The sequence below is a fragment of the Oreochromis niloticus genome, linkage group LG3 (genome assembly GCF_001858045.2).
Source record: "Oreochromis niloticus isolate F11D_XX linkage group LG3, O_niloticus_UMD_NMBU, whole genome shotgun sequence".
NCBI lineage: Eukaryota > Metazoa > Chordata > Actinopteri > Cichliformes > Cichlidae > Oreochromis > Oreochromis niloticus.
The window spans coordinates 48,238,198-48,254,840 of NC_031967.2; the positions used below are offsets into that span (position 1 = coordinate 48,238,198).

At 40.3% G+C, this 16,643-nt stretch overlaps 2 protein-coding genes across 3 annotated transcripts in view; one reads left to right on the top strand and one right to left on the bottom strand.

The window, feature by feature from the left end:
• The window catches only part of LOC106096878 (butyrophilin subfamily 3 member A2), a 68,925-nt gene that overhangs the window by 16,412 nt on the left and 35,870 nt on the right, over positions 1 to 16,643 (bottom strand). The window lies entirely within an intron of this gene.
• On the top strand, positions 512 to 15,038 carry LOC102078294 (low affinity immunoglobulin gamma Fc region receptor II-a). 2 transcript variants are annotated; one of them, XM_019353894.2, is made up of 7 exons: positions 512 to 1,388; positions 1,619 to 1,678; positions 1,963 to 2,229; positions 2,665 to 2,910; positions 3,126 to 3,293; positions 13,970 to 14,039; positions 14,267 to 15,038. In XM_019353894.2, the coding sequence occupies exons 1-7, from the start codon at positions 1,358 to 1,360 to the stop codon at positions 14,271 to 14,273; spliced, it is 849 nt and encodes a 282-aa protein (XP_019209439.1). In that variant the 5' UTR covers positions 512 to 1,357; the 3' UTR covers positions 14,274 to 15,038. The 2 variants fall into 2 exon arrangements, with proteins under 2 accessions (XP_019209439.1, XP_019209438.1); XM_019353893.2 differs by lacking the exon at positions 14,267 to 15,038 and having other exon boundaries at positions 13,964 to 14,210.

The window sequence follows — 16,643 nt, forward strand, 5'->3', positions numbered from 1 at the left end:
AATACATTTTAAAAGTAACCTTCCCAACACTGCCTGCTGCTGAACCACAGCGTGCTGTTTATACTCCTTACTGTACACACCCGTGTATATACTGTATGTATAGAAAGCAATTATGCACTCTTTATTTATTCCATGATTTATTCCAAAAAATATAAATATTTAATGGAAACTGATTAAGAAAAAGCTGCTTTTTATTTAATTTTTCACATGTTAACCTTTCAAATATCTTCAGCAGAAATGAATAGCTGTTATTTGAATCTCAAATTTCTTTCTGAGCTTCCCGCTTAAAAACACCACACCCAAAATGAACAGTATTTCTTTGCTATAACAAACTCCATGTAAACAATCTTGGTATTAAAATAAAGCTATTGCATCTGGGTCACAGGGTGTCACTGTTGAGCTGCATATACACTGTAGATTTGAGCAATTTTGACAATTGTCCCCTACAGGACACCCTAGACCAAGTTCCCTGTTTGTGCTTGGCACAGAGTTTTCTGTGATTGCTTTGCAAAGTAAGCACTATCATGGCACTGTCATGACATTCCACATGGGTTTAGTTTAAAAATCAGTATTATACTTTGTAAAATGGTGATTGTCCAGTCAAACTATGAATATACTGTATTTATTGAGATGTTCATATACTGTCTGATGAGAGTGTGTTTATGTTTCATTTAGAAATGTCTGTGGCGAAATGGGGCTACACTTCTGCTTGCTAACAGAGGACTCATTGATGCAATGATGAAGAAGATGAAGATTTAGTTCTTCAGCTACAGTTTGCTAGTACCGTTGTTATGTAAATTTTGCCTCATACACGTACCTGAAACCAAAAAATGTTGTAAAGATGCCAGCAGCTGAGTTGGAGTTTTTTGTGCCCCAGTGTCTAAATAAGTGGTGTGGTCTGAACCACATATTGAATGCCTGTACCTGGCCGGTCTTTCTACTGTGCACTCCAATCCAAACCAAAATCGCACAACGCAGAATCAAGGGTGATCCTTGGACTGGCAGGGTTACATATACATGATTATTATGTGATCTTATACATTCTTCCGCTGCATAGAAACAGACATTTTTTAATCATGTGAAACAAAGAACAGTACATAAAACAATCACAATTAGGCTGAATTAGGGGCTTTTTGATTCGATTGCTTGTAAATAGAGTGGAAACCACATCCTTGTTTATCCTGTTATGCACACTGCTTATGTCCTTTTAGATGTTCTTTAAAACACAGAGCATTTCTCTCTCTCAAGAAGACTAAAACATGTCGGTGAGTTAACCAGAAACACAGGAAGAGGAAGTTCTTACAAACAACACAATCTCATTTCAGTCTGACACTCACACAGTCAGCAGAAAGACAACATGGAGATCAGAGCTGGTGATATCAGAGTCTGTGAGTACTGATCGTTGTCTATCTATACAAACATACTGAATCAACTATTGAAGAAATGCACGTATGAAATTAAAGGGCAAATTAACATATCTAAAACACACTCATAAATATTATTGAATTAATTATGGAATTTGTAACTGCTCAGTTCTAAATGCAGGAATCAACACTAATGATGAAGAAAAAATATTCAAAAAGTTGAAATGTTTAACTGTCATTCTTAATCCCTACAGTGATTAATGTGCTGTTGATCTCAGTTACAGTAGCTGAGTTCAGTGACTCTCAAACACATAGTAAGTAGTAAAAAATTCATATTGATCTATTTATAACAAAATTATAATAGGTAAATATTGTCTCATGACAATTTGAAAGGTACTTTTGGGCTAAAATAGAGCTGCAAAAGGATAATACATTCCAACACAACATTATATTAGAATACAACTTTGGAAAAAATCGGTATTTAAGAAAAACCTAAAAATACAACATACAAGTGCATTTGTTTCAGTAAATATAGTAATATTGTCCATTTGTGTGTTGAAAGACAGAAGCACTAACACATCTTGATTTTCTGTTTTAGATCCAGGTTTTCCTGAAGTTGTTCCAAACAGACAACAATTCTTTGAATTAGAATCTATAGCAATCAGCTGTGAAGGGCTAAATGGACTGACTGGATGGAGAGTGATGAAAAAGATAAATGGAGACATTAGAACATGTGCTCCAACCTGGGATAGAGCTACTGGGCCTTGCAATATTAGTAATGCATATCCAAAAACTGACAGTGGAGAATACTGGTGTGAAATGGGAAGAACACAAAGAAGCAACACTGTCAACATCACTGTAACTGGTATGCACATACACCAAAAAAAATATAAAAACATATTTAGTCCATCCACTTTTTAGATCTGTTGGTTTGGTATGTCATATACAGTTGTGCGTGCATGTGTGTGTGTGTGTGTGTGTGTGTGTGTGTGTGTGTGTGTGTGTGTTTAAACAGGTAAATAAGAATCATTTTACACATTTCTCTTAAGGAATGACATATGACCAATTTTTAGGTCAGTTGTTTTTGGTAGCAAATACAACACTATTAAGTTTAGAAATTAAGCATTACTCTGATAACAAAAGAATCTTCATCACAGTAAAGTTTGTATAATGTGTTATGCATTTTTTCTTAAAAATGATATATGACCTATTGCCTGTAGTATTTGAAAGATTACATATTTTCTTTAGAAATCAAGTTTTCTATGAGAAACGTTTTAAGTCATGTGCCATTCACATTCAGATGGTCCTGTGATCCTGGAGAGTCCTGCCTATCCTTTGTTGGAGGGAGATAATGTGACCCTGCTTTGTAAAAAGAAGCATGCACACCCCAATTTCACCGCTGAATTCTATAAAAATGGCGCCTTCATTGGGATTGGTTCAACAGGAAAGATGATGAACCCCATTGTCTCCAAGTCTGATGAAGGCTTCTACAAATGCAGCATCTCTAAGACTGAAGAATCACCAGAGAGCTGGCTAGCTGTTGGAAGTAAGTTAATTAAAAACCGTGTATCTAAAATGTATTTTAAAGCTTTGCATAAACATGAAGTTCATGTGTAGATAAGATAAGCATTATTTGATGAATGTATACCATAACTTGATGGTTTAGGGTTTGTGTTTTTTTTATATTAATATAAATTGTTTACATTTATTTACATCATTATAATTATCTCTAATACACAATGCATGCAATTATCTTTCCAGGAGCCGATGATCCACCTGAAGTGCTTCGCTTAGACCTCTACCTGGTGTTCGGCACCGGCTTCTGTGTTTTAATGGTGATTATTTTGCTCCTTCTGGCTGGAGTATTTCAACATCAGAAACATCAACAGACCATCAGACGTCACATAGAAGAAACTTCTTTGACACCAAGTATGGCTCATCATTAGCATGACTTCTTGTTTAGCTTTGAAACCAATAAACACACTATAAGCATTGATTGCACTGGTCCTCTCTGATGTCACTCCAGAGTAGAAATGAAGACTTACACCTTTTTTAGATTTTGCAGATTTTAAAAACTAATACATGCCCATGCTACATTTCTTTTAGAGTTTCAGAGTTTGTAATTTTAGGCTGTTCTTAGGTGGGTACTAGGTAACACAATAATGTCATAATCAATGTTCCCTCTAAGCTGCGCACGTGCGCAATTGCGCACAGCTGGCACGGTCTCTGCGCACAGAAAATCTGCGTTGCGCACAAGAAAAATCTAACCTGAATTGAAATTAAAATTAATACTTTAACAATTCTGTTTTGCAGTGTTAGTCAGTATGCTCCCGTATGGGATTAGAACAATGCCACCTTATCCCATAGTCCAGCCAATAATGCGATTCATATTCGTATATACGCATCTAATCAACGTCGTTAACAGGCTATGACAGCGTCCTTATGTGCCGACACCGGTGTTTTAGCTAGCAAAGCGGCATGGCTGATGTGGAGTGAAGCCACGTTAATGACAACGTGCACAACCACTGGAGATGTGAGCAGGACAGACGGAACAATTGACGGAAAAAGTGTGGACTTTATACCAGTTTTTAAATTGTGTTGATAGGCCACGTAAAACCAGACTTATGATAAAAAAAAAAATCTGCAATGTTTGGTTTTCTTCCTGAATACTGTCGTTGTTTATATTTACTGCAGGAAGAAACTGTAAAAACTGTGTTTTATAAGGAAAACGCTGGAAAGCACTATCCACCTGTGAGCGAAACCAAAACCAAAACCCTCCCCCACCCTTTCCTATTGGTTGAAAAAAGTACCATGTCGACCAATCAAAAAATGATATGGGAAGTTGTTAAAAAATGGGGCAAAGTTTTAGGGGTGACGGCGGTGTTTTGAGATGTGAGAGATTTGTGACATTTAGCACAAATCTTGTGTAGTTAGTGTGTAGTGTAGTCAATAGTTGTGTTGTGTGTGTCAGAACAATGAGGCGACTGCTGAATGTTACAGGTGTTACAGGAGTGATACATCTCCTGTTGTCAGGCCTGCAGGTATCAGGCTGTTGTTCTCCTTTATCTCATAGTGGACAGAAATTATTTTTTGAAGTGGCACAAATAATTTATGTGGCATCAGATTTGATGCAGAACAGCTGATTGTTCTGTAAATAGTTTGAAATGTTTATTTAAAAATGCCTTGGCTGCATTTTTAGGTATAGAGCTGCAAAAAACGTTGTTGTTTGCCAAACTCAGTTGCTTTTTTTGAAGAAGTAACTATATAATAATTGCCCAACATTGGTCATTATTTACTGTATTTGGCAGACAGAGTTACAGGACTCTTTACCAGACCACATAATCATATTTATAATACAAGTTAGAGCTTTAAAAAAAAAAAAAGAAAAAAGAAAGAATGTTGTGTTTTCAAACTTGGAGTTCAAATTATTTTTACTTCCAATAGTGTTACAGTTTTTCTCAGTTGCTTTGGTGCATTTCTCACAACAGAATAGATCTCTGCACCACTACTAAGGCTTTTCTCAAAACAATTAGTGCAAACTGCAAAACATGGTGGATAACTTGCAAAAGTGAGTCACTTCATCAAAAAGAAAAGTCAGTTGCTCAAAATAAGTAGTCAGTACTTCAAAAGCAAGTCCCTTAATCAAAACAGATAATATATTCATCAAAAGCAAGTACTTATATCAATCAAAGTGTCAGGGCTGTCACAATTACAAGTCATTACACCAGCACCTTTGGTCACAAAATCAAATGGTTTGAACATGTTCTCATTGTGACGGATTTCTTTGTAGGTGCTTCCCAATGACATGTGAAGTCTGGACAGCATGCATGGCATGTTGAAAACCATAAGCCTACCTTCTGACATGTCTCCCCAATGTGATGTTTGTGTAATGTTTGTCAGAAGGTTCCTTTGTAAGTGCGCATGCGCCATTAGCGTGCTGCCTGCTGTAACCCTAATTTCCCTCGGGATTACAGTTTTTCTCAGTCGCTTTGGTGCGTTTCTCAGATCAGAATTGAAATTCTCATAACTATTAGTTCAACCTCCACAACACTCAGTCATTTGTGCACATCATAGTAGCAATTTCTCCCCTCTCTGAACAAACTGCAAATGATCTTGGACATGAATCAGTTGCTTCCATACATTTCCCTGCTGCTTCCTGACATTTCCATTTGCTTATGTCATGTCAGTCAAAAGTAATCATACCTATGGATGCTGAATAGTCGTTCCCAATAAAACTAATAGTCATACATCCATTGCTTGAGTCATCACACACAAAATTGTTGAACTAGTTATCACATGCCAAATATTGGACATCTGTCAAGCAAATCCTATACCTTTCTGTATCATTTTTCCTGGAAATGGCTCCGAAATTGAACAATTGATCTCAGGTGAATTACAGCTGTCACTCATGAGGAGGCGTGTGAAAGTTCAGTTGTAACCAATGACAAACAACTTGTTCACTGTCAATTGTGGATGAATCCTGTGAATCCCCAATTGGCAAGCATATATAAACTGCGCAGGAGCTAGTGTGTACCATTTCTACACTTCTGTGACACAAAATGGAAGGTCAGCACCGTGGAAGAGGGGTGAGGATGCGGGGAGGAAGGGGAAGGGGAAGAGGGAGAAGAGGCAGATATAGGCGGATTCCTAATGAAATAAGGGCTACAATTGTGGACCATGTTGTCAATCACGGCCTCACCATGGAGGAGGCTGGTCGAAGGGTGCAACCCAATATTGGAAGAACTACTGTCAGTTCAATCATTCAAACATTCCGTAGGGAAAACAGGTATGCAAACAGTAATTCACTGTACTGTACTGTGCCATCTCAGACACATCACATGTTACTGTACTGTATTTGCAAATTCACAAAAAGTCCACTCTGCACCACATAGGATTGTCAGACAACCTCGCGGAGGCGGAAGAGGGCCCCTTTTTACCCCACAGCAAGAAGAAGCCATTTGTGCAATGGTCATTGCAAACAATGCAATAAAGCTGAGGGAAATACAAAGCGCTGTCATAGAGAACTACACGGTATTTGGCAATATTGAATCTGTTTCAATTTCAACAATTGACAGAGTACTCAAGAAGAATGAAATCCACATGAAGCAATTGTATAAAGTGCCATTTGAACGAAACACTGACAGGGTGAAGGAGATCCGTCACCAGTATGTGCAGGTAAAGCTGGTCTTCTATGTTCTGCACTGCAAACTGTTTTACAGTACTTCGTAGTTTCATGCAGTACACTTGCAATTCCACAGCACATACTCTACAATGTGTTTTACCAAATGCATGCATTACTGTTTGTTACTGTACACAGGCATATTGTGACATTGCATTTCTGTCTCTCTCTAAAGCGTGTACTGGAGCTGGAAGCCAGGGAAACACTACACACATTCATATATGTTGATGAGGCAGGTTTCAATCTGGCCAAAGGCAGAAGGCGTGGAAGAAATCGCATTGGACAGAGGGCAACCACTGAAGTCCCTGGTCAGCGCGGAGGGAATATTACCATGTGTGCAGCCATCTCAGACAACGGCGTCCTCACCCATATCCCCCTTCTTGGTCCATACAATACCCAACATCTCCTGACATTTTTAGACACTCTTTACAGGGACCTAGTCCCTGAGAATGAGAGAGGTGGAGGCCAACTCAGCAAGTATGTTGTTGTCTGGGATAATGTCCGTTTTCACCACTCCCATCAGGTCAGAGAGTGGTTTGCAGCACATGACAGAATTCTGGTTGAATATCTCCCTCCATATTCCCCATTCCTTAATCCAATAGAGGAGTTTTTCTCTGCCTGGAGGTGGAAAGTTTATGACCGGCATCCACATGAGCAAATGGCCCTGCTAGCAGCCATGGATGCAGCATGTGACGACATCACAGCAGGGTCCTGCAGAGGATGGATTCGCCACTCCAGGAGATACTTTCCTCGCTGCATTGCGAGGGATAACATCTGTTGTGATGTAGATGAAAATATGTGGCCAGACAGACAGGAACGTCTGGATGTGCCAGAATGATTTACCGTACTGTTACATGTGCTGTTTATTGTTCACATTAGTGCACAGCTCTACCAAATGGGTGATTTTATGTGTACATGTATTCTACAGTGAACAAGTGACTGTAGCATATTTTTCTTTTGCACAATTCTGTAGGATTACAAACACTTCTATACAATGGAAATGTGAAACGTACGTATTCAGTGTCTCAGTTACTCCCAAGACTCCCATAACATCTACAGTGACTTCACTGCACATTTCAGATGGCTGTACAGGTAGGCCATAGTGCTGTCGTCAGCATTTTCAGGTGTCACCAATTGTTTTTGCAATGGGAAACACTGAAATTATAAACTGTCATAGTGGAAACATGACAATGCCATTTGACTATCTTGTTCATACAGATGGTGTCAAGACTTTTCATTTTGATGGCACTGGCAGTTTCATTGACATGGATACTTGCTTTTGCGGTATGGATAATCAATTCTGTGCATGTGACGTGCTTTTGCAGGCTATCCACTAGGTTTTGCAGTTTGCACTAATTGTTTTGGGAAATGCACTAACTGCTGTGCAAATGTTGATGGTGTTCTGAGAAACGCACCAAAGCGACTGAGAAAAACTGTAATAAAGTATATTGATTGATTGATTGATAAATTGTAAAGGAAAATCAAGACACTTCATATGCAGTCTTGATAATATTCAATTGAAATTGTGCACAGCATTGTGCAACTGGGGAAATACAGTAAATCAAACATTTTACAGCAAACATAAACTCACTTAGACAGTAAACCTTACTGCAGTAGTTATGAAACAAAAAAACCCCCCTGAGAGACAGACACTGTTGCATATCAACCATTGATATCTAGACGCTCCTGTCTGTCTGCCCACATATTTGCATCAACATCACAGCAAATGTCAGCTCTATCGATGCATCGGGGAAAGTATCTTCTGGAGTGTCGAATCCACCCTCTGCAGGACTCTGCTGTGATGTCATCACAAGCTGCATCCATAGCTGCTAGCAGGGTCATTTGGGTATGTGGATGCCTGTCATATACCTTCCACATCCAGGAAGAGAAAAACTCATCAATTGGATTTAGGAATGGAGTGTGAGGAGGAAGAAACTCCATAAGCATCCTGTCGTTTGCTGCAAACCACTGCCTGACTACAGCAGAGTGATGGAAGCTAACATTATCCCAAACCACTACATACATTGTCTGATTGTCACCAGGATCATCCCTTTCATTTTGTGGGATTAGGTCCCTATAAAGAGCGTCCAGAAAAGCCAACAGGTGTTGTGTATTGTATGCACCAATACGAGGAATATGGGTGTGAACGCCATTTTCTGAGATTGCTGCACACATTGTAATATTTCCTCCTCGTTGGCCTGGGACATCAATGGTGGCTCTTTCTCCAATGTGATTTCGTCCATGCCGTCTGCCTTTTGCGAGATTGAATCCCGCTTCGTCAAGATATACAAACGTGTGCAGGGGTTCCCTGGCCTCCAATTCCAGGATACGCTATACAAAGGATGAGAATAAAAAAGTCTGTAATGGTGCATTTGGCACAACAGATTGTACAGTGTGAATTGTAAAAAGGGTTACAGTAACATGCATAAATGTAAGTGCAGTACATGGCCTACACTTTTACAGTAAACAGAGGTACATATGCACGACAGTTCTTTGTATTTCTCTCAGTCTCAAAGCGGTGTTTGCAGCCACCATTGCACAAGTTCTTTCCTCTTGCTGTGGAGTCAAAAGTGGACCTCTTTCACCTCTTCTAGATTGTCTGGCAGTCCTTTTTGAGATGCAGATGAAAAAACACAAACATGAATAAGCGCAAACATGCTTACAGTAATTGTTACAGGACTATCATTCAAAACTCCTTTCTTTACAGCATTACTGTATTGTACCACAGCACACTGCGCCACACCTGGGCCAAGTCTGCGCTTCAGTTACAGTACGTCTATATGTAAAGATCTATAAGGTCATGTCCGAATGCAAGTCTCCTGTATGACTATGAAAGTGCAGAGCAAATTAGTTTGTGCTGAATACCTACATTACAGTATGCTCACCTGTTTTCCCGACGAAATGTCTGAATAATAGAACTTACAGTAGTTCTCCCAACATTTTATGACCAAGATGGCGGCACGTGAACAACGCGAGGCTCAGTGTCTCTCCAGAATCTGCTATTTAGCGGTTTTTTATCTACTTTTAACCGGATTATTCATCCAGAATTGCTGTGCGTTGCTGACCTACAGCAGACAAGAGATTCTGGACATCTGGACTCACAACTCCAACAGTTTTATCGCCGATCTCCGACTCATCCCAGAGATCTCCAGAACACCGGAGGCTGCCCACTCTCCCCGGCCGGGCGGAAGTGCACGCAGACGGCGCCGAGAACGTAAACAAAGGCGAGGTAGGCGCGGAGGGCTACGGGCTAAGCTAAAGCTAACACCACATCGGCTGCCTTTACCCAGTATTTTCCTCGCCAATGTCCGTTCTCTGGCAAACAAAATGGATGAGATACGGCTCACCATGACTAACAACAGACGGATTATGGATTCAAATGTCATGTTTTTCACTGAAACATGGTTGAACAACAGCTGCCCGGACAATGCTATCGAGTTAGCAGGACGCCACACACACCGAGCCGACAGGCTAGCAGATGACTCCGGCAAGACCAGAGGTGGAGGTTTGTGCATTTATATTAACAATGCTTGGTGCATGAACTCCACTACTACTGAGAGTCACTGCTCACCTAATGCGGAGTTTTTAATGGTCAAATGCAGACCTTATTATCTCCCCAGAGAGCTCACTTCGATCATACTCACTGCAGTATATATCCCCCCCGACGCTAATGCTAGGTTGGCCATGAAAGAACTTTCTGCAGCCATTAACAAACACCAGAATAAACACCCCGAGGCTGCTTTTATTGTTGCTGGCGACTTCAACCACACCAACTTAAAGACAGTCCTCCCCAGATTCCACCAACATGTCTCCTGCCACACCAGAGGAGACAAGACTTTAGACCATGTTTATTCCAACTTGGCTGGAGCCTACAAAGCAACACCCCTCCCCCACATTGGACAATCGGACCATCTCTCCCTGTTCCTTACACCTAGGTATTCACCACTCATCCAACGTGTGAAACCTGCTGTGAGGACAATTAAAGTGTGGCCAGAGGGGACAGACGCAGTGCTCCAGGACAGATTTAAAAACACAGACTGGAATATGTTCACCAACACAGACTTGGACCAGTACGCCTCAACTGTACTGGATTACATCTCCGAAACCACAGACAGTGTCACCACCCAGAAACGGATCACCATGTACCCCAACCAGAAGCCTTGGATGAACCAGGATGTTCGTCTCCTCCTGAAGGCCCGCAACACTGCTTTTAGGTCAGGAGATGCACACGCCTACAGTACAGCCAGGGCTAATCTAAAGAAGGGCATCAAAAAAGCCAAACACCATTACAAAAAGAAGGTAGAAGAACACTTCTCTAACTCCAACCCCCGACGCATGTGGCAAGGACTCCAGACCATTACAGACTACAGGACCACCAAACCCTCCCCCGCATCCTCTGATGTCTCCTTCCTCAATGAGCTCAACAACTTTTATGCTCGTTTTGAGCGAGGGAACCCCACAACCACAACCATAACAGGCATGACGCCAGACCACCAACCTCTGACTCTCTCCCCCACCGATGTAGGAGCGGTGCTGAGCAGGATCAATGTACACAAGGCTGCAGGTCCTGATGGCATCCCCGGGCGTGTTCTCCGAGCGTGTTCTGGGGAGCTTGCAGGAGTGCTCACAGACATATTCAACCTGTCCTTGGCCCACGCTGTGGTACCGGCCTGCTTCAAATCCACCTCCATCGTCCCCATACCCAAAAACTCCAACCCATCTAGCCTCAACGACTACCGCCCAGTAGCACTCACCCCCATCATCACTAAGTGCTTAGAGCAGCTGGTCTTAGCACACTTCAAATCCTGTCTCCCCCCCACCCTGGACCCCCACCAATTTGCATACCGCCAGAACAGGAGCACAGAGGATGCAGTCTCCATCGCACTGCACTCTGTCCTCTCACACCTGGACAACAACAACACCTACGCCAGAATGCTGTTTATAGACTTCAGTTCAGCATTCAATACAATCCACCCCTCACAACTCATTAGGAAACTGACAGACCTGGGCATCAGTTCCCTCATCTGCAAATGGTTACTGGACTTCCTGACCAACCGCCCTCAACATGTCCGACTGGATAACCGCTGCTCATCAACAATCACAATGAACACCGGTGTACCACAAGGCTGTGTGATGAGCCCTTTCCTCTACTCCCTCTTCACCCACGACTGCAGACCTGCTGATGGTTCTAACACCATCATTAAGTTTGCAGATGACACCACGGTGATTGGCCTCATCAGTGACAACGATGAGGCCGCCTACAAGGAGGAGGTGGATCGTCTGGCTGAGTGGTGCGACACAAACAACCTGCTGCTTAACACTGAGAAGACTAAGGAGCTCATCGTGGACTACAGGAGGAATGCTGACCCACATTCACCCATCCACATTAAGGGGACGGCTGTGGAGCGTGTGAGCAGCTTCAAGTTCCTGGGAGTCCACATCTCCGAGGATCTCACCTGGACAACCAACTGCTCCAAGCTGGTCAAGAAGGCTCACCAGCGCCTCTTCTTCTTGAGGACTCTGAGGAAGAACCACCTGTCCTCAGACATCCTGGTGAACTTCTACCGCTGCACAATCGAGAGCATCCTGACCAGCTGTATAACAGTCTGGTACGGGAACTGCTCCGCCTCGGACCGGAAGGCGTTGCAGAGGGTCGTGAAAACTGCCCAGCACATCGCCGGAGCACCACTTCCTGCCATAAAGGACATCTACAGGAAGCGGTGTCTGAAAAGGGCTGGGAAAATCATCAGAGACCCCAGTCACCCATCACATGGACTCTTCACCCTCCTGCCCTCTGGGAGGCGCTACAGGAGCCTCCGGACTAAGACCACCAGGTACCGGAACAGCTTCTTCCCCACAGCTGTCAGACTCCTGAACTCTGCCTCCTGACATCTGACCCACATTAAACTCATGGACTGAACATACACACACCCACAACCACTAGCACTTTACCACTACTGTATAGTTCTGTGTAAATAATCATTCTGTACATATAATTTTTAATCCTACAACTGTTTATAACTTGCGTAGTTCACATTTCTGTATAACTGTATATCTCAGATTTCTGTATAGTTTTTATTTCATATTTATATCCTGTTCATAGCCTGTACATAGCCTGTACTCACTACAGCCTGTACATACTTATAGTTATAGAATATTCATAACATACTTCACACTGTGTACATTATAACATACCATAATAGACCCATTTCTGTAATTATACTTACACACCTATATTATTGCTAATATATATTGTAATATATCACGGCTAAAGCACTTTCTGGATAGATGCAAACTGCATTTCGTTGCCCTGTACCTGTGCATGTGCAATGACAATAAAGTTGAATTCTATTCTATTCTATTCTATTCTATTCTATTCTAACATTTGGCTGCACCCTTTGACCAGCCTCGGCCATTGTGAGGCCATGGTTTATCACACAAGTGTTGCCCTGATTTTGTCAGGAACGTGTCTATGTGGTTGGCAAAATGGGTGTACAAATTGTTTGACAAGATGTTCAACAATTTTGAGTGCACTGACACAAGCAATGAAATGAAGACTATTAGTTGTATGGACAATGACTATTCAGCCGGTACAAGTATAAATAATTGTGACATTCATGATGAACGCAAGGAGATAGTGATGAATAGCAAGTCAAAAGTGACCATTCTTTAGATATTTGTACTTACTCAACTGCTTCATGTCCAAAGGCATTTGCCGAAATGAACATGAAACCGCCACAAGGTTGTGCCAAAATGACTACATGTTGTGGAGGTTGAACTAACTGTTGTGCAAAGTGTAATTCTGTTGTGAGAAATGCACCAAACCAACTGAGAAAAACTGTAACATACTACACAGGTCATGAACATTTTTTTTTAAATTTCCATTGTAAGTGGGCTAAAGCAGTTAATTAAAAGTAGTCTAACATAAATGTAAATGCTGTAATTTGATTATTTTAATAAACCATGTAACTTGGATGGATTCGATGCTGGCATGACCACAGTGCACACGTCTGCTGTCGCTCACAGTGGTCCAAGAGACCACTCAGGGAGTTTGAGTGTTCGCTCAGACACATGAAAAATTAGAGGGAACATTGGTCATAATATAACATACATAGTTGAGGCTTTGTGAATACATATTGTATGCTACTGTCATGAAATTAAAATCATGCTGTCCTTTTTTTTAAGATGTTCTAGTGCTGAAACACTGTAAATTTGGCATTATTATTTGGTATGTTGTTGCTAGGCAATATGATGATCTCATAATACTTACAAAATACATAGTACTTACATAATATCATAAATGTGTATATTTTATGTTACACTCTCTGTCCTTTGTGAATAGCCTTGACATGTGCTAGTCAAGCTGGGGAAACAATTTTCATCTTCCTCTGCAATGATCTTTGAACTTTCTATATTTCAATGTCAGCAGGGGCCAGCATGACTGAATACGCCCAAGTGACGCATACCCTCATTACAAGAAGCAAGGTTGATGAAAGGTAATTTGCCTAACATGTGAAAATTTTGTAACTATAACATCCGTAGCTGTTTAAAAAGCTAGTTGAAGAAACAATGTAATGATACAAAAAGAAAAATAAATGATTTTTTCAGCAGTCCATCAATTTTCTGCTCCAGACAGAAATTATTGGGCAAGACTTAAATTTATGTGATATTTTTGTGAGCATTTGTCTTGTCATTAATCAATTATTGTTACCCTGTGTTTCAGCAGCTGAATCTTCTTACAGAGAGAAAGGCAAACTTTACCAGCTTCTTTTTTAACAGAAGGTTGTGATATCTGAGAGTAACCACACCAGAAACCCAGATACAAAAGTGTATGTAGCTGAGCACCCTCAGTTCAACATGTAGGTTGTTTGAAGGCTGTGGAGTATCATAATGAATGTGCACATAAGATATATTTTTAACTGGTGGTCACATGCTCAGCCACTCGACAGCTTAAGTAGTGTGTCTGCAAGTGAAATAAAAAAAAAAGACAAGACGTTTTTAAACTTGGTACTTTAGTTTATTCATAATTGCATTTCATAAATGAACAAATTTTATTAGAGTAAATGATATAGAAGAGCAACAATTTATAAATTATGTCTTGTTTCAAATATAATTCATTTAAAAGAAAAAGAGTATTTTGAAATTTAATTGGTACTCAAAACAGAATCAACCGTAGCCAGCTGACTGGAAACAGTTCATGAAGGTACCAACTCAGCTTTAACAGAAAAGGGTTTGAAACGCTTCTTTTGTACAACCACAAATGAAGAATATATGAGTCTCTTATGTTATTTTTTTTGAGTTTTAATGTTATTGAAGCTATGGATGTATAGAAAGAAAACTGTCAAAAGAGTTGCATTTAGACACAAGACAATGAGCATTTCTGTGTTTATTAGCAGAATTTTAAAGTTTTAGATTTTGGTTTTATATAAACAGTGATTGTGTTGATTTATAATTGATAAAAAGGTGTCAGTTTGCATGAAATAAAACATGACCCCAACCACATGTCATTTCATTGTCTTTATTCTTCTCATGAAAGACGAAACTTCACCCACCTCACATCATCACTTCTAATTTAAAAGGTAGCAGTGTGTTAAAATTGAACATGAAAGAGAGAGACGGTTCTATTTACTCTGCCTCATTACAGGTATGAAAGTGCTGTTGCAATTTTTTAAAATATACTTACTGTGGCCTCTGTGGCAACACAATGTGACAAATGTAGTTTAAGACATGAAGCTAAAATGTCATAAGCCATCAACACAATGTTTATTTATAGGAAAAATTGTGAAAATATTGTAAACACAAGACTTGTCTTATGTGAAACAGTGAAGATGGGGTAAGGTAATTCTAAAACACATGTTGAATCTTGACATCTTGAAAGGGTAGTTGTCGAAACAGCTAACAGATCATCTGCAGAGGAATGGCTTATTTGAAGAGTTTCAGTCAGGTTTCAGAGCTCATCACAGCACAGAAACAGCTATAGTGAAGGTTGTTCATTGTATTTAGTTTCACTTCCCCTTTCCTGTCATTAGGTGCCAGCTGAACTCCCTCATGTATTTCCACTTCCCCTATCATCCCTGCGGGTATTTAGTCTCTGTGTTTCATTCAGTCTGCGTCGCGTCATCTGTTACCATCCCTGTCACTTTAGCTACACGTCATGATCCATAGTTCTTAAGACTCTGGTATTGGTCATGTTCATCGTTTTCTGCTCCTGTTGTGTTTTCATAGTCTTTCATGTACCAGGGTTAGGGTTTAGGTTATTGCCATAGTTTATGTTTGGTTATTTTTGCTTTACTGTTTACTGGCCCTAATAAAGGGCCCTGGGTCCTCCAAAACACCCACCGTGACAATCTATCCTTGAAGCCAGATAACACAAACCATTTAGTTAAATTCCAGCAATGTCTTAAAGACACAAAGAGCTGTTTGGACTCAAATTTTTAATTTTAAAAATCATTTTCTCAGTTAATATCATGGTTGTACTTGGTTCTCCTGGTTTTCATTAAAATGAAAACATGTTAACTAACAAAGTTTTGGATTTGGGAGGCAGACACTATCTCTGCTATTAGCATAAGGCTTAAAACTTTCCTTTTAGGGCTGGATCAGGTGACCCTGAATCCTCCTTTAGTTATGCTGAGTTTCTGCTGGATTTTTATATGTATATGTGTATATGTACAAAATGAGAAAAAGTTAAATTGCACAATAAATCTTTAAACAGTTTGAAGAAATAAAAAAGCCAGATGAAGCAAATATGATAGAAATTAAAAGTCATGTATGGAAATTAAAGTATTTGTCAGGTAATATAATATTTTTTTTACATTTTGTCCCATTCATTTTCTATGGCGGCCTCTTTTGACAGGGAACACCACAGATGTAACAAGGTTGATTAAAACACTCATAATTCAACAAAGGAGGTGCTCATCACTTTAATATGTTCAAGTGCATAGTGTGGAGGATGTCATAAGGCCTTAAAACGTGGAGCAATCTACCTCTCCACATTAGAAAGGCCCCAACTGTTACTCTTTTTAAATCACATTTTAAATCATATTTTTTCACTTTGGCTTTTAATACTGCATCAGAGTTACCAATTCTTTTATCCTAATTTT